At 40.1% G+C, this 24,356-nt stretch overlaps 1 protein-coding gene across 1 annotated transcript; it reads right to left on the reverse strand.

Annotated features, from left to right (window-relative positions):
• Window positions 1–2,026: 2,026 nt before the first annotated feature.
• MLYCD (malonyl-CoA decarboxylase) lies at window positions 2,027–22,094 on the reverse strand. The gene is made up of 5 exons (XM_015874164.2): window positions 21,217–22,094; window positions 15,433–15,545; window positions 13,582–13,738; window positions 12,928–13,077; window positions 2,027–2,900 (listed from the first exon to the last, which is right to left on the reverse strand). Exons 1-5 carry the CDS (start codon window positions 21,748–21,750, stop codon window positions 2,367–2,369), a joined length of 1,488 nt encoding a protein of 495 aa, XP_015729650.1. The 5' UTR covers window positions 21,751–22,094; the 3' UTR covers window positions 2,027–2,366.
• Between the last annotated feature and the right edge of the window lie 2,262 nt (window positions 22,095–24,356).

Consider the following 24,356-nt stretch of genomic DNA (forward strand, 5'->3'; position numbering starts at 1 on the left):
TGTTCGTGCTAAGATCACTCTTTAGAAGCTGGAAAATGCAAGCACTGTTAGACTCTCAATAGCCAATGACCAATGAAAGCAAACTAACAGCAATTAACAGCTGGTGGCTTTTATGAGCAGGCACTGTCCCACCTTCACCCTCAACTGATATTTTTGCATTTGAAGTTGTACTACGAACTCAGTATAGAAGTCACGGTAGGACTTCAGCCTCCCATTGCTAGCTTATCAATGTAACAGATGAAGTGACCTAAGAAAGCAAAACGCATCCAATAACCAAATCCATACCCACAGCTGAGGAGGAAATAACTCTGCAGGTGCTACAGTTCTGATGGAGAACAGATGCCATACAATAAATGTGCCCATCTGTAATAGCTCCTGTAAGATGCCAGTCATCTTGGTCTGTAACCTGCTGCTTGGCCCCACATCTCCAACAACTTCAAACAGCTCCTGACTAAATCAAGCTGACGGCTAAAGCACAAAGTTGACCATTAAGTCAGAGAAAAGTGGCATACAGATAAGGTAAGGTAGAGAGGTAGACTTGTTCACAACACGTCAACCAAGCGGCATCGGTAAGCTGCTGAGCAGTCAGCCCTGCAACCACAGGGTAAAAAACACCAGTAGAATTTGAGAGGAACTTATGGTTGCTTTCACATAACAAAACAACAGGATCTATTTTTCTGATTTTAAAAGTGATAGGAAGGAGTTATGCAGGCTTCCCTTAAGCTGAGATACGTGCATAATGCAAGTGGTAACACAGTGCTAGCAAGCTTTGGTTTTCTTCCTGGTAAGAGGAAGTTCACTGCAAGTTACTGAATGTTTAATCCTTAGGCCTGAGTCCTCCAGCTCTGAAAACAACAGTGAAGACAATTTTGCATAGGACAGCTGATGATCAGCTGTTGTATTAAAATGCTTCATTCTTGTGGCAACAAAAGGTGTGATCAGACAGAGAGAAAACTGGGCATTAGAGAACAGCATTAATCTCTGCTGAGATGATGGTCTTACTTCTCTGGTGATACTGCTACGAAGAAAGGCTGCCAAGTGAAGCAGGGTACATACTGAAATACACCAGACATGATTTAATGAGGAAGTTTATTTTGTTGGTTTACAGATCACACCTACCTCTTCATTAAAACAGCTCTTTTATTTCAGCATTTCCTTCCTGCTCATTATACTTTAGCAGAAAAAAAGTGCAGTTATAACACGATGTACCTGCTTCCCTGCAAAACCCTGATTTCCAAGAACATTTATGTAAGGCTTTTCAATGCTCCAACAAAGCAAAAGATTCAGCATGAATTTTAGTGGCTTTACCTTAAATTGACTGGGGGAGAAAAAGACAAAGGCATTGCTGAAATAAAATTGTACACTTCAGTTTTGCTCATATAATTGACCAAAAAAAATTTACCTTCACACAGTGCTTCTTTCCAGATTCTTCAGTCCTAATCTCTCTATGGTGGCAGTGTGACAGAGAAGCGCGGCACCTTCTGAAGACACAGTTTATTGCTGTGGTTTAATCCCAAAGGCAGCTCAGCAGCACACAGTCACTCAACTCACTCTGCCCAGGTGGAATCAGGGAAGGGAATCAGAACAGTAAAGGCACAAGACCTGGTGGGTTCTCACCATGCAAACTAAAACAATGATTTAATTTGCTACATTCTGTTGGTAGAAAGGCAGTGCAGCGACTCCCAGGAAAGCAGGGCACACTCTAAGGCCAGCACTCCCAGCATCCCCCCCCCCTTCCTCCTTCTTTACCACAGCTTTTATTGCTGGGTGTACACCATACAATAAGGACTATTCCTCTGGCTGGTTTGGGTCAGCTGTTCTGCTTCTGTCCTTTCCCAGCTTCTTGCACATCTGCAGCCTGCTTGCTGGCAGGGCAGCACAAGAAGCAGAAATGCTCTTGGCTCCATGTAAGCACTGCTCAGCAGTGACTACAATCACAGTCCTATCGATACTATTGTACAAAATCCAACACACACCATTATAGAAGCTTCTATGAAGAAAATCAACTCTATCCCAGCCAAAACCATGTCATTTATACACGTTTATTACCAACAGAATAATAGTATGGAAATTACTTCAGCCATACAAGTTACCATTGGATTGTAATTGTTTGAGAGAATTTGCTCGCTCCTTAATACATACCTCCAATTCATTTGTACACAACAGATGTCTAGTACTTCAAGTGATTCAACTGCAACAAATCAGGCTTTGAATATATGGCAATGCAAGCAAGACAGTTGATAATTTAGATAATTTTGTACCCTGCCGTGCTGAGTAAATTTGTTTTATAAGGGATGATCGCACTTAAATACAGACACTGCAAAATATGACAGCTCTTTATAAGTGAAAAACACTCGTCCTTAGTTTTAAAGTTTGCTATTCTGCTGGAACTGTGACACCAAGGAAAGAACCTGCTCTGAGGCTTTAATGGCTTTTGTCCCCAAATAGGCTGCACTGTTACTGGCCGTATCCTCCAAGAAATACCGGTAGTTCACCATCATGCCACAGGCAGCAGCAATGCCCCGAGGGCTCGTGTCTGCCATCCAGTTTATCCGCCATAACATGGAGCCATTCTGAAGGTGAAAGTTTGCTACTGGGTTCAGTGCATAGCCACGGTGTTTCTCCCCGTACAAATACCAGGCACACAGTCTCATAAGCGGCAAATGGAGCGTGTTGACTAGTTTTTCTGATCGCACCCATTCGTTGTTATTTAAGAGCTTCTTTAGTGTTTCGGTTGTACGGTCTCCTGTGATCTGAGACAGTTCTTGGCGTTCTGATTCTGTAAAAAGTTCGTTCTTTTCCAGTTCTTTTGTCTGCGAGGAGAGGAGACCAACGAGCCATTTTGTGAACCCGGGGATAGGCGACAGAGTAGAAAAAGTTTTTATCTGAGGAAGTTCTTTCTGCAGACAAAAGGAAAGCAAAAAAAAAACCCTCATGAGTTCTGTCATGACTGACAATGAGAAGCTTGAGTGAAGACGAATGGTTCTGAAAATGAACCAACCAAACCCCAAGAAACACAGAATCACTGAACCACCAAAGTTGGAAAAGATCTCCAAGATCATCCAGTCCAACCATCCACCTACCACCAATATTCTCCACTCAACCACATCCTTTAGTACCACATCTAAACATTTCTTGAACACCTTCAGGGTCAGCAACAGGGAAATCCCCCCCGACAGTGACAGGTCAGCATCTGAAAGGTGCTTGGAGCACTAGGAAATCTACAACAGCAACTGAATCACAGTCCACAAACACACAACCTATTTTAAAGTACTTATATAGCACTTAACAGCCCTGTGTGCTGGCGTATCATTTTATAGACAGAAATAAATGTTATCATGTGCCGTAAAAACGATATTTAGAGAAATAAGATTTCAAAATATAAATCAATCGACGTATGTTTTCAAAGCCTTTTGGATTATTTATTTCTTATATTTAACTAATGAAAGAGAGTTAACGATTTCAGCCTACAGAAAAATTAGCAGAGCCACAACTTCCAGTTTTTCAGGGAAAAAAGTAATTCTTGAAGTTCTTAAGGAGGTGTTTTGTACTTCTCATGAGAATCAGAAACTGTAAACTACGGGGATAACACAGCAAGTTAAGAAATATATAGTGAATAATAAAAACCCCAATAATTACAAAGTTAATACTTGAACACAACAAAGCTTCTGCTCTATTCCTATCAATGAGTCAGAACTATTAATTACATAATCTTGTAAAGCAAAACATACTGAATGAAAACTATATGTTAGTTTTGGGGCACATCAACATGAAGAATAGAGAAGGTTGTTCAACTTACTCTCACTTGGAATTAACAAAACTGACACCAAAAGTTGGCCCTGCTGAGTGGGAAGAAAGACAAGGAGCAGAATGGAGCCACTGCCGTAACAAAACAATCACTGTGTTTTAATTACTGATCATAAAGGAAAGTGTGCTAAGAATAGACATTTATCAGCATTACAGAAGCATCTGAATGTCAACAGCAAATTGTCTTTAAATGACTACAAAACACATTTTCTTCTACTTTAAGCACTTCCCAGATAACCATTAAAAAGTCATCATCACCGAGATGCTATCTCACACAGGCAAATGTTAATGGAATGCGTGCTGCTGGGGTGTTCAGACTGCACCTGCACTGCTGCATCTTCAGGTACTGCTGTGCTCCACACCACGCTGCTGTCTGCATCCTGTTTCATGAGGACACAGTAGCCAGGGAAAGCAGACCTGTGGCATATCCCCATTGCAAATGGGAACACTAAGACGCAACATTATAATAGCCTCAACAACTGAACTAATACCCTGATGGTTATTTACCATATTTTATATTTTTCCTACTTACACAAGGCTTCCCAAACAGCTCGCTGCTTTTCTGCAGGTTTCTGGTGCTATGATACATCCAGACCAGTTCAGTTTGGTGAGTTATGGGTGCATAAATGAACTAACCTTGCTCCCCTTACCTGAAGTTCATTAAATAGTACACAAATATGCAAGTCACAGTTCTTTTGGGACCAGGCAGAAGAAAGACAGATAGACAGAAGACACAAAGAAACATCCCTTTTCATCTCTTTGGAAGACTGGATAGAGCAATAAGCAAATTATTTAAGAAAAACACTCATTTCAGTACCATATTGAACAAAATGGCCATTTCTGTAACCAAGCAAGCCAATGAGTTCCTGACCAGGTCATAGTCTCAATTACTTCAGCTACCATAGTCCGACAGTGCAATACTACTGATGCATTGATCTCCTGCAACATTTTCAAGTCTCCCACTCAAGGACATAATATTTTATTTTTAAGAGTCGCTCTGAAGCATAAGTGTGCAGAGAATACAGCATTTGTAAAACAGAACAGTTTATTATGGCTATGCTCTTACTGCAGATGGTGGCCACAGAGGGTATGGATATAACAAATAACTTTTAATTCAAGAAAATATTCCTTCAGTATTTTCTCCTACATCTTCAGAAAGATTCCTCTCTGCTTTTGAGAAAAGGAGCAATGGTCACACTGACCTTAAAAAAACAAATTGGGGGGCAGGAAGAGGGCAAAAGAAAACAGAACAAAGCAACTCCACAACATTAAAAAACCTTCCCTTCCCAGCCCCAAGCTAAATATTTCCCCAGGGTTATAAAGACACTTTCATCCATAAATCAGTTCATTATAACTTTAAAGAAATTCGTACATAGAATCAAATGAATCTTCTTTTAATCTCCTTTTATCCATCTCCATGCAGTGTATCTCAATTAAGGAGTATGCCTAATCACATCCAGGATCCACTGTTCTCTATAGCAGCAGGATCTTAATTAGTATGGTAAAGGAGAATTATGTTCAGGTGCTCCCTTATCAGCTGCACTTCCTTTGGTTTAACACTTGCTCCCACCCCGAGGACAACACTGCTAGCACAAAAATGCTGCTGTAGAGGATGCACAGAAAGATGTCCCAGAACCACATTTTTAAGTGCTACTGGAAAAATACATCGAGCTATTTGTCCCTGGAGAAGGGAGCCAATAGCTTTCAGTTTTGTCAAGATGCTAATGAGCAGCACTACTCGTTACCTTCATTTATTCACACACAGCTGAAAGCTGACCACTGGTAAGTGGCTTTTCTGTGCCTGGCCCACAGCATAACTGCTGATCAGGACACTGCTGGCAAGTAACCAGACCTTCTGTATGTCAGCACTTTGCAGCTGGACAGATTTCTGCCCAGAAGGGAGGGTTATGTATCCCTTCTGAAGATTCAGTGGCCCAATGCCCACCTGCCTGTCCATGCAGTAGTGATGGATGACAACTCAGCAACTGTCTGCACCTGCAAATGAATCTGAAGGCACTGAAACAAAAAAACTAAAACTCGTGAAGTGAGATACCCATCTTACATAAGCATCTTTAAGCAGCAGCAAGGTTTCCGCACAATAAGTACTGGACTTCAAAAATGGAGGTTTTTCTTTTTCAATGTTTTCATTTTCTGCTGGGATTTGAAGTTCATCTTTCCTCCACAGCACTGAGAACACCACAAGAGATGGGGATAAAGAGGTAGAAGTGTTCAAATTAATGAACTACCAAAGGGAAATCTGAGATGTGCTGCCAGAGGGAGTACAGATGTCACTCTTGTGCAGCAGGGAGTGGGAAAAGGAAAATCAAAACAGTTCTTAGAGGCTATTTTCCTCTAGATAGGAATTCAAGGAATACACAATGTCTTTCTTTTTGACCCAAAGATGGGATTATATTCCTTATAAGGTTCACCATTTTTTTTCCTGATGATGCTACCTCATCCTATCAAAGTGCCTTTGGGAACACACTGCTTAGGTCTCATTCGTGAATTCTGCACAGATGTTTAGGGTTAAAACCTGACAGGGGAAGATGGAAGGTACTGTTGAAATTCAGGAAGCAGAAACTGTTCTTTCAGGTACAAGGAAAAGCTGATTGGTCCAAGAGAAAATGGTGCTGACCAGAAAGCAAAGTCCAGAAGTCTTCTGCACTGTATCTGCTGAAAATATGCACTATTTGAAATCACAGTTTCCCTGCTGAACACAGCTAGCAGCTTCTCACACAGATGCTGAGCCATTCTCATTCTCCTATAAGGTAACAGTGCTGATCTCACCTCCCAGCACGCAGAGCTGAGGGAGGAACAACACACCATCCACAGTGACTAAAGAACAAACAATTCCTTCCCATTACTGTGTATTAATAGTAACCACTGCAAAGTTGCTAATTAAATACAGTCATTTTGCTTTCTTGTGATGTTGGCAGCTCTTTGTTTATCACTCACTTCCAGGAACGACTTCCTCACCAAGTACAACCCAAAATATTCATCGCAAATTTAGTAATTTCTATTCTATTAATAAATACCAAATGGGAAATAATGCTTGTTTTTTTCTTTTTACACTTCCTACGATAGATAAGGCATCAGAAAGTGACCCCATTTTGAAGCTGAGTACAGACTGCTACATATCTGATAATTGCTTGAGTTCAGGAGCTTATCTGAAGCAGCCACTTCTTGTAGAAAAATAAATAGATGCAATGAAATGTGCACATTTATGTTGTAGCTAAATTGATGTGCTAGTTTCTAAGGCTATTGATGGAGATCCATCAATGTTTATTTTCTTGTCAGTAGCCCACATGCTATTAAGAAGCAGCTGCTCATTTTGTTTTGGGGTAGATTTTTGGGATCTGTTGTCTTTAACTTGTGTTGTTTCCCAATTTATCTGTATCTGTGTCTTGCACTCCAAAAGCTCTAAGTCCAAGGTCACATTCTTCATCAGTGAAAGTAAAGCCTGTTTTGGAAATTATTATCTCCCCAGGTCACCTAGATCAAATTAAGGTAGCAATTATCAATGGCCCAACCAGAAAGCTAAAACCTCTCACCAATTGTTAAGTGTTCCAGCAAGTCACACAGTAGCTATCAGTTTTCTCCCCCAAATGCCACAGGCTGTAAAATTGAGAGCAGTTTTCTCAAAGGCTTCACCAGTTATCTGTGTTTGTCATCTGCAGTCTGAATTGCTACGATGTGCCTTCAGTTGAGCAACAGACCACTTAGAGAAGCAACAAACACATTCAGAATTAAATGCCTATCTAATGAGAAATCTCTGTCTCTCTCTACGTTCACCAGCACCTATCAGCTTGCTAGAAAGGCATCTGCCTGTTTTCCAGCACCCACTTTTTTTCTCAGCTAGTCTTTGGAATTGCTTCAGAACCCAGATCATTTCCAGGAACATGCTTAAATTTAAAGTCCTTCACTCCCAGCTTTATACAAGTTAAGATGACCCAGACTGCATAGGTAGCCTATTCTCACATCTGTAGAACTGGGACCATGAAAGAACTAAGGAGCTCAGCTTGCTGAGTAATCCAAAAGGGCATACTTAGGCAACAGAAGCAGGTTTACAAAACCCTTCCAAGTTATTTGTGTAGCAGACTTTTGTTGACAGTTGCCCTTTGTCCATCACCCAAGCTCCCTCTGTGAGGTCCTACTGTCCTGTTCTACCCATCCCCTTTAAACAGTTCTACTACAATTTCTGTGGCAAATACCAAATCATAACAAACAGGCAGAGATTAAAGATTCAAACTGCCATCTCTGAGCACCGTAAGAGACAAAACCAAGGACCCATTTCTGTGACTGAACTTCACACAGTTCTCCATCTGCTTAAATTAGTGCAAGACTCAGAGCAGTGGCCATTAACTTCTACAGAGAGTCTCAAACTAACTGTGCTTAACACTGAGGGCTGTAACCATCATCAGAGCCTCAACTGCAGCAGTTTTCCTAATGGTCCTAATAAAAACATACAATAAATATTCTCAGTAGGGAATCTATAGCTGATGCTCCTTGACAGTGAGAAGTGCTACCCTACACGTGTAGCATGTATGCAACCAGTTCAGAAGAATCAGCAAGATTTATTAAATTAACTTCTAAGTTGCCCATTAATGAGACTTTCTTTTCAAAAACCTGGTCATGACTGAATTTATAGGCATAACTTCATAGGGTAGATACTGTCCAGTTCCATATTTCAGTACAGTTTTTAAAAGTCTTCCCAAATAAATGCTTCAGTGGGGAGGGGGGTGGTTATTAGCATATTTCTTCCTTAGTGTGTGTCTTTAGATTGGAAAAAGACAGGGCCAATTTGGAGCTTTCCTTATGAATAAGGACAGCCGAGAATTCACTTTTGAGGTTACAACAGCAGTACAAGTCAAAGTGTCAGAGCAGGTTAAGCTAAGGCAAAGTCACATAAAAAGTTTTACTGGAGGATAAAAAAATGTTCTGTTTGTAGTGCCTTGGGAAAGCATGAATCAAACACCATCCTGCAGGCCAAGAGGATGTTAACAAAAGTTAACTCAAACAAATGGCGTGTTATAAAAGTGCATTAAGCAGTAACACTCAAATGCATATAACGAACAACAGAATCCTCAACTCCTTCAAATGCTCTCCTGTGTATTTTAGTATCAGTTTAATTTAAGATGGCCTCTGGAACACTCAGCCATTTAGCAGTGCCTTGAACAGGGAGTTTACTGCAAAATAACACAAAGGTTATATGAAAAAATGTTCTTACTGGAATCCTCAGCTCTGTTTTTGACAAAGGCAGGTGGCAGCTTAATGAAATTAAATTTCTGATACTATCAAGATCCTCTTGCTAAGACTACACTGTTTTCAGCTGCTGCCACCAAGTCAACTCAGCACCACTGTTACACCATTTATCCCCTTTCAAGTGACTACAACGCTGCTCCAAAGAATTACATCTCATCTGAATGTATGCAACCTTGCAAAGCCCTTTATTTACACCTGACCAGAGAGAAAGAGTGCACATTTGTGCAGTTTAAGGCAGTGATGAGGACTTTCAGAATGCTGGGAGAAGGGCTCAAACAGGCTGCCAAGAGCAGTACTGAGGAGAGCAAGAAGTGGGAAGAAGAGAAAAAGATTCTGGCACGAAAACACATCACGGAGCCACATTCTTCATGGAGAAACAGCCCAGGATTATCTTTCATTTCTCTGACTCATCACAGACCCACAATGGTACCCCAACAAAATCTGTTATCAGATGAAAAAAAGAATGTTTTAGAGAAAAAACATGGAGGTTGTTATAGTTTTAAAACAGCCTTAACATGGCTGTTTGATAAAATGACTATTTCTAAGAGATTGGGGCATTAAGCCCATTTTACCTCACAAGTTACAGCACCAAAATAATCATGCCTTCGTGTGCTTGTAAGTGGTGCTTAAAGTGGTTTTGGATTAAATTTCATCTTTTCACTCCAGCTCTCACAGAAATGATATGACTTGCTATCTACCTAGGAGAAAGGCTTTATTTTGCTGTCCGAGCTTTACAAGATTGTCATAAAGTATGATCAAATGAAAAGATCTCTGGAAAAAGAAATGAAATATATTATAACTTCAGATTTCTGTATATGCTGTGTTTGTATCCATTCAGCAGAGAAACAGATCTGCAGTGGGTGCGAGGTGAAGCTACCCGTCCCCCCCACCCCAACAAAGCAAACCAAAGCCATGCTTTGATTTTGGATCAGAAATGTGCTGAAGAGTAAATAAATAATCCTTTCTTGTACTACATTCCCATCAATGCTATTATTAGAACAGCCCCTGTAACTGGGTGGGCTTTGGATTTCATATGACTGCAAGACCACAGATCTGCTCAATTAAAAAAATATAAATAAAAATCAATTATCTCAATTTCCCAGGAGCACGTTAGAAAGATGACTGTATGAAGCTGTTCAGAAGGCAAAAAGTGACTGATGAGCAACATACATCACAGAACAAAACCTTGACATAGAATAATACCTTATTTTGTTCATTGCTATTTAAAATAAATGTGGCTGAATAAGTTAATACCGCATCACAAATGATGGACCTTATCACCACAGCGTTTAATATATTAACTCATCTTAGGTTTCAGATTTCTTAAACTTAAAAATATAATTCCTTTGCATTTCCAATTACACATGCCTTGTACACACTGCTAATAGACACAACAAATTACTGACTCTGGTTTTCCAAATTCAGTGTCAAAACTCATCTTCTTTATTTTCTTCACTTACTACAAGGAATGGTTTTTCCTTATGAAATCTGACTCAAGAGTAACAAGCAAAAGCCTAGAAATCCCAATCAAATAATGGGAGACAACAGTGCTAGATGATCATGTATGCCTCAAAAAGATTCAGAAGAGAAGGGCTGGAGGTGCAGAGTGAAGGTGTACAACATGCATGAAAAGTCAAAGTGTCAGTGCAGTGTAAATATGTTTGATAACAAACAGAAAACACATGGAAGCATTATTTATTACAACGTCAATATTACGATTTTCCTTTTGTAAGTCCTGTGATAAACAAGAAGGTAACAAAAAGTCATTGAAATCTTTGTCTTTCAGATGTATCTTGAAAAACAGACAACTATTGTGCTGACTGAAAATTCTGTCTTAAGTGATTAAAAAAACCCATGAAATCTGGAGGAAAATATTTCTACACACTCCCTCTTGAGCATTAGCTTCATTCTTACAACTGTTCCTGCTTTTTAAGTAGATTGATGGCTATTAAGTGTACTGGGTGAGAAAATAATGGCAGTGGTGACTTACTGCCTGGATGTGAAGTCTGCAAGGCAATTAACATTTTCAGATGTAAGACAATTAGGAAAGTGAAATTTAACTTTAAAAGGTCTGATCTAAAGGGAAAAATCTGACCTGTAAATAAAAGCTGGTTTTCACAGATTATTAAAGCTCAAGTCAGACTGCACAAACAGATCACGTCTTTAACTCCCTGAAATAGTGCACTCTGCTCCACCTCATAAATTCTCACCTGCAGTCAGCTTAATCATTTCAGACTGACTGAAGGATGTCTATAAGAAGAATATCTGGCCTCGTTCTGAAGAGATGAGGAGATTCAGAATTCCAGCAACACATGACCAACTGTTACTTTCTGTATCCACATCTAAACTATATTCATGCAGTATGAAATACAGTTCCAGCAAAAGGGATAAGAAATAAGAGTAAGGAAAATGATAGCTGTTCCTGAATCACAAGACAGTAGCCTGTTTCAGATGTTAAGGGCACCTCAGCCAAACTGCTTTTTATTCATTATATATTTGATGAACACTGGAAGAGGGTTGCATTTCATAATGCTGAAACGTAGAAATTTTGTCTTAATTATAAATAAGAAAGCAATTATTCTGTTGGGCACATTGAATTTCTGAACTTGCACCTATCTTATCTAAGTATGATATGTCTATTTTCCTTTGTAACTCACTCATAATTTTTCCAGTGTTGTAAGCAATTTAGCGATGGACAAATGCATTGTCAATGGGGTTATTTTATGAGAGCAACTCAATTATCCAGAAATAATTTCAGATTTGAAAGCAGATAACTGCATGAATTTATCCCAATTTCCCCTCAGTCAAGATCAGGCAGATGGCACAGCCTAATTACACCTGGACTAACTGCACGTTAGACAATTAATCTAAAAGCTGTTTTGAAAGCAAGAAGCAACAAAATTCAGCCAAAATAGCCATTAAAATAAAAAAACCCAACACAACAAAATCTTCAGGGCAGCCAGCTCTGATCCAGTACTTGACTAGCCCATCATTCTGTAGTAGCAGAAATTTGATGCATCCAATTTTGAGTTATTTTTAATCAATAGAACTGAAGTTGTAAATCACAGACAATTTTCCAAACGTTCTTACTAATCCACATGTTGGAACAATTAATAAAAACATATGCACTGATCATTACTTTGAAGTAGTAACTTTGTTAGTAATTTCAATATTAAAGGCTCTTTAATGAAATAATGTACTTAACACAGAAAACTGACTTTCTCTTTCACAGCTCTCTGTGTAAGTTAATTCCTTTCTCCTGTTGCTGGGAAGAAGGCTCCAGTAGAAATTAGTAGTCCTAAAGCTGCTAACAATAACCTTACAGCATGCCACGATGTTATATAAATTCCTAGAACTGATTTGCATAAATTAATTTATTTCTAGTACTTGCAAGTGCTAAAGACATTTTCCTTCCTATACTGTAAGAAATGTCTATGCAGAGACATACATATATGTATAGGGCTTGGAAGGGAATATTACTCCATTGACTTCACTGATGGACAGCAGTGAATCATAGAATACATTACATGTCAAAATAAAGCTAAATTATATCTATGCTCAACAAAGAGTGCAGTTGGGATTCTTAAGTAACCCATGCATATGGTGTGACAGACCGAATAATTCAACCAGCACATGTCAACTATGTGGCAGTAACTACACCCAACAGCCATTAATCAACAGAAGAAAGTGTTCTTCCAACTCTTAGCAGATTTTCAAAGGCTGATCTGGTAAGTTAAAAGCATAGCAGAAGACCTAGCAGACCCTACCTTAAAAAATGAGACAAAATGGAAACTAAAACAGCAATGTGATGTGAGCACATTGGCCAAGCAGTACCTTACATGCACCCTGCACACCTACCTGTAATTCCTTTACCACACGTTTGATGAGGTAAGTCCCAAGTTCCACCCCCTGCAGTCCTTGCTGAGTCAAACTGATTGAGTAGAAAATTGCTGTTGTAATTTTGTCTGCATCTTCTGCTTCTAGAGGTTCCACTTCTTTCACAATGGCCTGGGAACATAAGAACAAAACACAATGTTAGTGTTAATTACTATTTTAATAAAGCAGAAAGGGGCCTTTCTTCTTAAGTTTCAAATATGTTAACATGTTTCTCACAGAGAATAATGAATAAAGCAGTGGGAAAACAAAAAAAATCCAATCAAGACACAAAGGCTGTTTATTCATTAGCAAGTGTGTGGGTAATAATTGCAACGGGATTAACATTTTTAGAAACAAGTGTTAACTACTGCTTGTAGGTGTTAATTTTGCTTACTGTATTTTCTTTATGTCTTACCTTTACTTACTGCTTTCGAATTTGAACAAAGATTCCAAATTTTTGTTTACATAACAGGAATAATACTCAGAAAATCCCTATATTAAAGAGGAAAGCCATCTCATCTCTTTACAAATGAAACAAAACCACATATTCCCAGACTGTTAGAAATTAGAGGTTTTAGAAGGTACACACTGCAATTTAAGCACTTTCCTGTGAATTGAATATATCAGTGACTGTACCTGGATGCTGCTGGAGATATCACTGGTTAAGGCAACATGCAAAACTATCAATGGTTCTCCTGGGATTGCACAGTGAGAAAAAAAGTAGCATCTTCTATATGACCCCACACGACGCTTCATATCAACCCAGTTTCTAACAGGATGCACAGCTTCAGAACTAGATGAAGAAAAAGAAACATTTGTTGTTTCATTTAAAGAATGCAATTGCCAGTCCTACAAACTCAGTACTTTTGGCACTGATATCAGTAACAAAGCCCTCAGATTAAAAAAGGAGAAACAGGCTGTGATTTGAAAAAGTAAAATCCATCATCAAATTGTGACAAAGTCAATTGTAAAGGTCTACTGCATACCAGTCCTGTAGTTTTCTTTGGGATATACTCATGAGATCTCACACCTTCTGCTTACTGCAGGAGACCCAACTCAGGTAACTAAACCATTGAATGAGTCTTTACATGCCTCTAAGGAATTCATTTTCCCAAATTTCAAAGTAGAGGTAACATGATCATCTTCATAAAATACCTCAAAATTTTCATAGGAAATTGAGAAAGGGATTTCCAATCTTAACATTGTCTGCTAAACACCATTAAGCATTTAGGCTGATGTACACCTTAAAGCATTTCTGCTTTTCTACTTCAGCTCATTCTAAAATATATTTGCCATCAACGTACCACCCATGCACTAACAGTGTCACTTGTTTTTAAAGTAGTCAAATAATAGTCTAGAGGCTTTTGTACCCTGTTATTTCACAGGTCTGTGTTGTGTACTACATAGATACAAGGATGTGACATCTTGTACTTAAATAACTTTCACTAACCTAGCCAAACACTTTAGTATATCATCATCAACAATACCTATGCTTAGTTGAAATTAAATTCCTGCTAGCACCCCCACAATCACGTCCTCAAGCAATCACTCAGAATAATCTTTCCCTATTGCATCTGAAAGTCTGGAAAGTTTGCCAAAACACCCTAAAGATTAAATATTACCAATTCTTTTTATTTTAAAGCTCACCTTGCGTAAGATCTCTTTTCTTCGCCTCATCCACATTTAAGTCATGTACTTTCACAACTTTCTTTAGAGATTCATTTTTCAAGCTTTCCATATAACAGAGCGCCTCACAATTTAATTTTTATTCAACAACCTTCAACTTCATCACTATAATTTTGAGCATTTTACAGAAAGTCAAAAAAATAAACGTCGTAGATTTAAAGGAATGCTTATTAAAAAAAAACCACTGTGCTTTCTTCACTGAGTTTACACGATTTCTGCACACCTCACCAGCTCCAACCATGAAAGGGAGCCTCACTACCTGAGAAGTAAAACATGTTCTTGACTATTGTCACTCCATCACACTTAAATACTTATTCTCCTCCAACACTGCTATGACTGCTGGGGCAGACTGAGGGGAGAAGGTAGCAGTGGTGCTGGAGGTAGCAGTGGCAGCAGCACCTGTGGGAAGAAAGGGAGTGCAAGAAGGAAGTGTAGTGGGAGTCTGGGTGTGCAGGAAAAGTAGCAGCACCTCTAGTAATGTGCTGGGGAAAAAGTGAGAAGATGCATGGAAACTCATTTGCTAGAAAAGACAGCAGTTTATCCATGTAGTATGTGAGCAAAATGTGGGGCAACAATCCCCTTTCCTTTACTTAAAAACTGTAGTATATTTTTGCACATATTATTGTATACGTATTGTATATACGTGCATTCTTAACTGACTTAAATGCAACTGTTCCTTAACTACACCTAACCTGAGATTAAGGATTGGAAAAGTGCTCATCTTGAGAATGGTGGATCTGTGTAACCACAAGCATTTCATTGCCCTTACTCCAATGAGAATTAGGAAGTTTTAACACTTACTCACTGATTTTCTGGAGCACTTCACAAGGTGATTGCCACGTCACACGCTCCAAATTTAGGAATCCCGTTGAAAACCACTCTGAGAGCATGTTCTTTAGAACACCACTCATCTCCTGCAAACAGGAAATAAAAACAAAAGGAAAAATAAGCCAGGGAAGAACACAGAAACATGAGAAAAAACAACCCTGATCATTAGGAACTACAGCACTGGGAAGCCCAAGGAAAACAATGCACGTACTCAAGATAAAAGGCCTAGCAGCTCAGCTTTCCACACACAGGACTAAAACAATGAAAACATTTACAGGGAAAATGAATTTTCTGTCAGTACTAAACTGCAAACAGGGAAACCAATGTTAATGCAAAACACCATAGGGAGAAAGCAGACAATAAGAAGCATTTGAGAAGTCTTGACAGTAAAGCATCAGTTGCATAGATGCTCAGATACATTCAATTAAATAGCAAGAAACAAATCATGGGAAACTTGATGAAAATAAGGATTTGAAATTCAATCTAACTTTCTACCTCTGTATCCTGAGTATTCAAGATGTCCATGCCTTGAAGATTACTGTAGTAGATTCAATAGCAGTGGAGTGGGACGTGCCCACTCGGGATAATGAAATGGGAAACGCACACCTTGGAACACAATGCAATATCACCATAGGCTTTACAGAACTCTTTTAACTTTTGTATAAATGTGACCATTTTTCAGCAAGAGAAACAAAAGCAGCAGCATACGACTGCAAAGCTCAAAAAATGGCAGCAGACTTGGAACAGTATGATACCAAAATTAAAGTCAACTATAATAGCAAATACTTTCAGAAGCATTCATCATCATAATGAATTTTATATTCCACACTAATTTCCTGCTGCCTATTTTATTAAAGATTTTCCTAACTGAAATTCTTTATTTGAGTTTGCAAAGTATTCTTTAACTCGGCACAGCATGAATATCCCTTAAAGAGATTGTGAAGTTATTTTTCTTTCTTATATTTGCTCTGCATATAGGACACAGCATGATGTCAGCACCAACTTATCAACAGCCTGAAAAGAACTGTAGGCTTACCTGAAACTAACTTCATAACCATTCATTTAAAAACCAAAAGCTGCTCACTTTCTATTCAACCCTTTATCAAATAGGCGCTGCTGAAGATACAAAACACATAGACATAAAATTATGCTCCGATGCACGTTAGCTTGCTACATCTAGCTAAAATAACAGGAAAAAAGTAGAAATCCATCTAGAAATTAACGCTTCCTACTTCAAACATTTTTAGCAGATCTTAGCTGTAGCCTCACTACTTTCCGATGGAAGCAAAACTACTCTTGAAAACTGAAACAGAGCGTAAATAACATCAGCTTTTATTGGCCAAAGCTGGTTTCAGTGAGGTACTAGAAGAACTAACATTGCCGAACCCAGACTATGCTTGCAGCCAACTGAGATTAAATATCTTAATTTACCCCAAGTCCTCCTGCTAGAATTAAATGTACTCTTCCCACCAAAACTCATAAAGCAAAGTTGGTGCTATTGACCACAGTTGGGAATTTTGCAAGGTAAACTCATCACAAATCCTGGCTCTACTCCACATAGAAAATAGTCAAATGTTCTTAACAGAAGAGTTTTGGTTTTTCCTTTTCAGTCCATCTCATTTTAGATTTACTAATTTGTGTTGGTGAATTACAGAGGCTTCTGTTTGGCACATATTTTCATCCATGAAGGTGAACCTGGAAGAAAACTACTATTCATCTGCACAGAACAATTCTGTTGCACACAAATTTAATGCTGTCTTTCTATGTTATTTTTCAGTTACATCCTCGAAGATATAAGAAAAGAAGAGCTTGCTTACTGAATCATAAATTGATGCGTACTGCAAATACTGAAAATGTCAATTGTGTTGTTCCAAACACAGGGAATATCCATAAACTCTTCCATAAGGTCACATCTGCAAATCTGTGTAAATTATTTCTTTACTGGTCTTTCTCAGCAGAGCAGCCTTTATGTTATAAAATGTTGCTGGATGAGCTGAAAGCTGTTTGCCAAAGTGTTCTTCCACCTGCACTTGTACCACAAGGCTGTATATGCTAGTAAAAAGCGAGCAGGAAACTGAAATAACGTACTTCAAATTCAACTTCATGTTCATTTGTAAGGTAAGCAAAACTGGAAGACATAATGCAAGTCCCCAGTATGTAGATAAAACATATGAGGATGCCTGCAACACATCCCTCTGAAGACTTGAGAGAACAGAGCACCACATTAAACAAAACCCATCCTGCTAACAGACACATCTAATCTACACCAGCAAAACTGTTTGGACAATTCTTCTATGCCACCAAATTAAACAGACAGCAGTGGGTAGAGCAGGCAGCAGAGCCCCAAAACAGCCTGAGCAGCTGCAGGAACTGAGCAGTGCAGCAGTGTGGGTACCAGCCCACAGCCCCCACAAAGACAGCGAATCAACAACAGTTTTAATGGGAGAAGTTGAATTCCCTTCTTTTTTTACAGTATGTTTTTTCACATGATGGTGCGAGTGCCCTCAACAAGTGCACTCTGACTCTTGTTCCTTCTGACTCTAAGGATTCCCTTGTGAATCCTTGTTTCTGCCCAGCTCTGAAGTTTATAAAAAAAAAAAACAGTATATCATTTTAGTCAAACATCCTTCATTGTAGCAATGACCTCCCCATATATCTCAAGATTGTTTTGTTTTCTTTCGTAAAGGCACAACACAAGCCTGTAAATTAAGCCAGAGTTGTCAGAGTCAACACGAACAGAATCCTATAGCTCTCTTGTCACCCACCTGCTTTTTGGACAGCCAGTACCATTTCAAGCTGCAGTCTAGTAGCTAGGAGGAAAAACGCTGATGCTGCACCCTGCTGTCATTGAGTCCCCCACAGGTGTGGGAGAAAGGCAGCTATGCTATGTGGAAACTCACAAGTTGAAAACACAGAATGAGATGCATTTCGCCTCTTGAAGCAGCTACGGGTTTAGCAAGCAACTCTTTGGATGGACTATGAAAAATTACCAGCTATACTTTGGCTTCTGTTGGCTGTGTATGATAAACTGTGATTTTGCTAAAAGACAGAAAAATAGAGGCTTTCTGATCTTCATATCAGGCCTGTTACTGTGTTGTAACAGATGGGAAAACCCTTATGAAAAGGGTATTAAGAGAACCTGCCTGTGATGAGGAAATTACTTCAACGAGGAAACAACTTCCCCACCTCTACATGTTATTTACCATAACATATTGAAGGAACACTAAATATCAACACTTTATAAACCAATATCTAACAGTCCAAGCTGTTTGTGTGCAGATCCATTTGGAGGAAATACAAATAGTTTATATTCACACCACACAGCAGTGGGTAATCCTTGTTTTAATAGGACTTTCAACATGCAAAGTAAAATCTAAGGACTGTCTTAAGAAATATTTCAGACCAGGCAGAACCCAAAAGCCAGTAGGCAGCGTTCTATCATTCTCTTCCATCATAACCATCTATTTCATTTTATTCCCATATTTTGTTTTCAGTGCAGACACAAACAGCAATTATAAAATTCTTTTACCAGTTTTATGTATGGCAGAACTTAAATCCACAGTAACTAGAGGTGTCTACAGGGGCCTTCAGACAGGTAAACACCAAACACTTCTTTCTTCCTTAGGAAAACTTTTCACTTCCAGTTATTTCTCCAGATACGGGCCTCTTAGATCTTTAAGGGAAACTGTTTCAATATTTAGAGTGCCAAAAGAGCAACTGTTTCATACAAGTGAGCAGATAACCTGATCCATTGGGAGCCCTTGTCAATGAGGCTGCTGCTATTTCATGGATACAGCCAACTTCAGATCCTTGCACAGGTTGCTGTGAGAGGAAAGAACACTCAATTACAGAGAATTCTTTTATTTCCAGCAGACCAATATAAGGGCAACAAGTCGGCAGATATGCCTCAACTACTGCTTAATTGGGGAACCAGGTTTGCTTATAAATCAATTTGACAAAAATTCTTCCTTTTTCACTATTCTTTTTTGTCAGCAACTTGTACTTTCAACTTTCTTTTTCCTAAATCATATGGAAAGGTGAATATCTTAAACACAGTAAGTCAATTATTTGCTACCTGGAATAGTACTATGAATTCTTCACTTATACCTGTATTTCAAACGTTGGGACTGGGAAAACAAGCAAAATATGATTCACAGGAAGGAGGAGCTGAGGTTGAAAAAGAAGTAAAACAGCTGAGGGTGTTCTGTGCTGTAATGAAAAGAGCTGAACAAAAAACCCCCAAAAACAGGATTTCAGCAAATTTCACTCTGTGTGCTACAATGGAGCTCATCAGAAAACAAACTCAGTTATAAAATTACCACAAAACTTCACATAAACCTTCATTTGGTAGAAGGAAGGGCACGAGAAGGACATGAGAAAGGAAAAGAAATCAAACAGCATCACAAAAGATAACTGTGCCCAACTACACCCTATCTTTCCAGACTATGACTTCTGAGCCAGTACTGGCTTTTAGACATGGTCATCATAGCATTGTCCACAAGGCTTATGAAAATAACAGCTGAGTCATATGTAATGGAGAAGATCCACCTCTGGGATAAGCAACAAAGAAACGCTTTCATTCACAATATGCCCTGCAGCTTTTTTGGAGGACTTTTAGGGGAAAAGGTTGTATAGCTTCAGCTGAAGATGATGGTGCACCAGCATGAGGCACTTCATCTATTTTGCTAATGATTATGGAACAATGAAACCAAAACAAATAGATTTAAAATGCTGAGCAAGACACTCAGTTCAAACCCAAAACAACCTTTCCCTGATACACCAGGAAGAAGGAAATAACAGAGTTCAGTCCTCACTGCTGTAGAAAACAGATTAGAATGACCTATAATGTAACTCCAAATTGAAAAGAAACAGCATCCAGAGTAAATTCTCACAGACAAAATGGTCACACACACAGAGAAAGCCAAGGCAAACCAGGGCTGCTTCAAGCTTCCCTATCATGCGTGCTATTTAGTGCTAGCTCTCGTTTTAGAACGCATTACATTTGAACAACAGAACTGCTGAACAACTGCAAAAAAGACCATAAGAACAGTCAGACCTGAGCACACGATGAAACCCAACGTTTCAAAAAGCGTTTTGAGAAGACAGAATGCTTATGAGAGCCTTTTTATTGAAGCTTCTGTTCCATAGATACCATTTTCCTACTTTCAAGTGGGTTTTTTTTGACATCACACTGTATTTTTTGATGTGTTTTACAAAATTCTGTTGTGCTAATGTTGCAGATTTGGTCTGTTGTTACTTAAGATGATCCAACTAGAGGTAGAGGGTTATGAACTGTCACCACATTGGCCATACGCGATGACCATGTTTAATAAACAGCTTTTCTAGCAAATTTAGCACTGACATTAAGTCATCCTGTTTTTAATCAAACTTAATTTGGATCTGAACAGTGAGAGGTTTTAAAATCACAGAATGATTTAGGTCAGAAAGGACCTCAAAGTTCACCAAGCCACCATCTCCTGCAGCACGCAGGGTTGCCAAGCATTAAATCAGGCACCCGCTCAGGCTGCCCATAGCCCTATCCAACATGGTTTTGAGTTGCCTAACTCACTGTCCTTCTTTCAAACAGAATCTTTGCATTATGGCCTGACTGTTGCTGTCACAGGCAGGAGTTGTGCCTCTATGCATCACTTCTGCAAGATTCTGACAGCCACATCTTCAGCTGTGCTGTGTTACTGTGTTAGTGCCACCCCATCACAGACACCCAGCAGTGACTGCCCTGGAGGCCCACACCCTCACCTTGACATGAGGCCCATCCACCGCCTTGCTCGCCAGCCCTTCCACCAGGTCTCCTCTCAGCTCCACCAAGAAGCGCAGCCCACCCTCCAGGCGTCCCAGGTGCTGGAACAACCCCCGGTACCGCGGGTTCAGGTAGTACCGCAGCCTGTCCTCGGCCTGCAGCAGGGCTCCCAACTCCCTCTGTTGCTCTCGGGCCTGCAATACTTTAGCACTAAACTCCGCCACCCGCCCGTGGTCCACACCGAAGTCGCGGGCCAAGAGGGTGAGGAGCTCAGCGCGGCTCGGCCCGGCCAGGCCGCGGTAATACCGCATAAACTCCGCGCTGCGCAGCTCCAACGGGGGCGGCGCCTTCTCTTTGGTCTCGTAGGGAGGCAGAGGCGGCACGGAGCGGCTCAGCAGCTCCTCCATGCTTAAATCGGTGGTGCCACCGCAGCTCGCCGTGCCACGACACGGACCGGCCGCCAGCGAGACACGGAGCAGCCCTAAATCGATGTGGAGGAGCCGTGAACGCAAACACGGAACAAGGCGACTCATTTCGCTTCCAGCCGGGTCAGGCCGCAGCGCCGCCCTCAGAGAGGCAGCTCTGAACGGCTGACACCGCGGAGCCGCCAATCAGAAGCGAAACTGTTCCTTCACAGGCGCTGTTTGCCGTCCTTCCGCTTTTATCTTATTATTATCTTATTATTCCTGGATCTTTCTCACCTGTCACTACCATTCCCTACTCCCTATTCCTACTCCTGAGGTACAGGCTGTGAGCCGGTACTCACTCAGCTCCATGCTGAGCCCTTGGCCCTGATACAGTGGCAATGTGAGTAAAGATGTTATTTCTCAGTCCTGACAAGGTGAAACCAGGCCTTGTGACATCGGCTCAGTCTGCAATTAAGTCCAGGAAGTTGCACAAATATGATGGTGTAATCTGATGACGTGGTCCTGCAAGCAATGTGCACTTTGGAGCCTGTAGGAACACTCCAGTGATGGGTCTGAAGTCCTCTGCATGCTGCAGGGCTATAGGTGAACAAAGCTGAACATCTCTGGTTGCTACAGATCCAGACTTACAAAGATGGATTCTTTTTGACACCCCACATACTCTATGCGTACTGTTGTTACGTGCCCATTACACCAAGCAAAGTACACAGAGATGGCAGCGAGATGAACATGGAGCAGCAGTTGTCTCTGCTTTGGGAATCACAAGGAGTTATCGATTCTCTGCAGCTGAAGTAAGAACTGAGAACAGAACCAGGCCATCACCGCCACCGAATAGAGCAACGTGGAAACAGCACTACTGCTGCTGTGTTATCATCTAATTAAAAATTTCTAGAACAATGTTAGAGCTCCTGGGGACAAAATAAAACCAAACCAATAATAATAAAAAAAAAAACAGCAATGTCAGCAGTGCAGCACTGGGAACTGTGGGTCATAAGATAAGCTTGGAAACCCTGAAGGGAGGGAAACATGACTCAGAAGCATTAGAATATATGAAAAATAGCTTTAAAAAAAATTAAATTCCACAGGCAATGAATTACATTTCCAAAGTTCCCTTAACAACTTTGGAACTTGGTTTGCAGCAAAAGTAAAAACTCAAAAGTTGGCTGGTTAGTCCCGCTCCACCTCTGAAGCCTGTTGAAGCCGGCTTCTGTGTCAGGTCCACATACTAACATGGGTGATGAGTTTCACCAAGAAACATGATAACATGTGAATGTGCAGTGTTAGAAACAGCAGTGCTGCAGTTTTAAATGGCTGTTAATTAAACAAGACTGTTTTCTGTCTGAAAAAAACAAAGCTTTATTCAGCAGTGCTCCATAATGATGTGAGCAAGTTTATTTTTTAATGTTGAATAGCTAGAAATGGAACTTTTTCCTTCTATATCCTTAACAGTTTTCTTTAAGCTGATGCATTTCTTAGATACATGTTCGCGTAATGAATCACTTTACAAGCCATGATGCAGATTTGGTCAATGAAAGCCTAAAATCTGTGTCAGAAGCCTACATGAGCCTAGATGGTCTATCTGATAAATGCACATCAGCTCTGAAAGCAGCATTATAAAATGGTTGCTTCTGACTCAGCCAGAAAACCTAAAGCTTTATGAACATAGCAAGACTTCTCTCCTAAGGGTCTTGGGAGCTTGTGTAACTGTGAATAAATGAAATTAAATCAAAGCATTAAGGAGCTTACAAAAATGTAAGGAAGCCTTACGCACCTGTTCAATTTCTGCATGATTCAGTGATTGCTGGAAGCTTCAAGAAGCTCAAGAACAAAATGCAGGAGGGGATGGAAGCTGAAGGCTTAGTACCTTCCAGGAAACAGACAGCATTTCTCAGATCAAGAACAGTGTTTCTGGTTTTTAGAAGTCCTACACAGAAATGCTTTTTATTCTTTTCGTTTTGACAGTCCTCTCAGATTGGCTTTGGTTATTATTCTTAAAATAACACAGTTGTCTTGCGTAAGCCACAGGCCATAAAAACTAGTTACCTACGTTGTTCACCTACAAGAAAAAATAAGCATTGTGATGTAAGTTATAAGGCTCTCAGAAGTGAGAAATTCCTTTTTAAATCCTTTATCACTTCTTCTTGTCCCCTAGGGAAAAAAAAAAAACACATCATCTGCTTCAGCTGCTGCTTCAAAACTGAAAATACCCCTGTTTGTCTTGGGACCTGAGGGCACGAACAGACCTTAATGGTTCTGACCAGCTTCACCCAGGGCCTTGTCTCACAGCCTCCCATGGGCCTGCAAAATGCGTTTTGAGTTAGCCTGGAGTTTTCAGTCCTTTTCTGAGCTATGCTTTAGGAGTGTGGGTCTCCAGTTCGACCAGAGCTCTGCCCATAGGCCTTTCTAATCTGCAGTCCTGCTTCCACCATAGACCTGCTGAGTAATTAATGTTCTGTGCCTGACTACAGCTGCTGTTGTGGTGCCTGATCTTGACTCTCTGGCTTTAGCTTGCTCAGTGGATTTATATGATGATATAAACTATTGACTGAACATGGATGCTAGCAAGGCTTGCCTTCCTTGGTCATGATGAGGCTCTTCTTGTTCTCAGCTCCCTGCCATGTACGGCATGGCCAACACTTACTGCTCTGAGATCTTGCCTTCCTTCAAATAGCAAGGACTTTGCTACTTGGGATGCCTGGAGATGAATTTATGAT

This window comes from Coturnix japonica, chromosome 11 (genome assembly GCF_001577835.2).
Source record: "Coturnix japonica isolate 7356 chromosome 11, Coturnix japonica 2.1, whole genome shotgun sequence".
NCBI classification, from domain to species: Eukaryota; Metazoa; Chordata; class Aves; order Galliformes; family Phasianidae; genus Coturnix; species Coturnix japonica.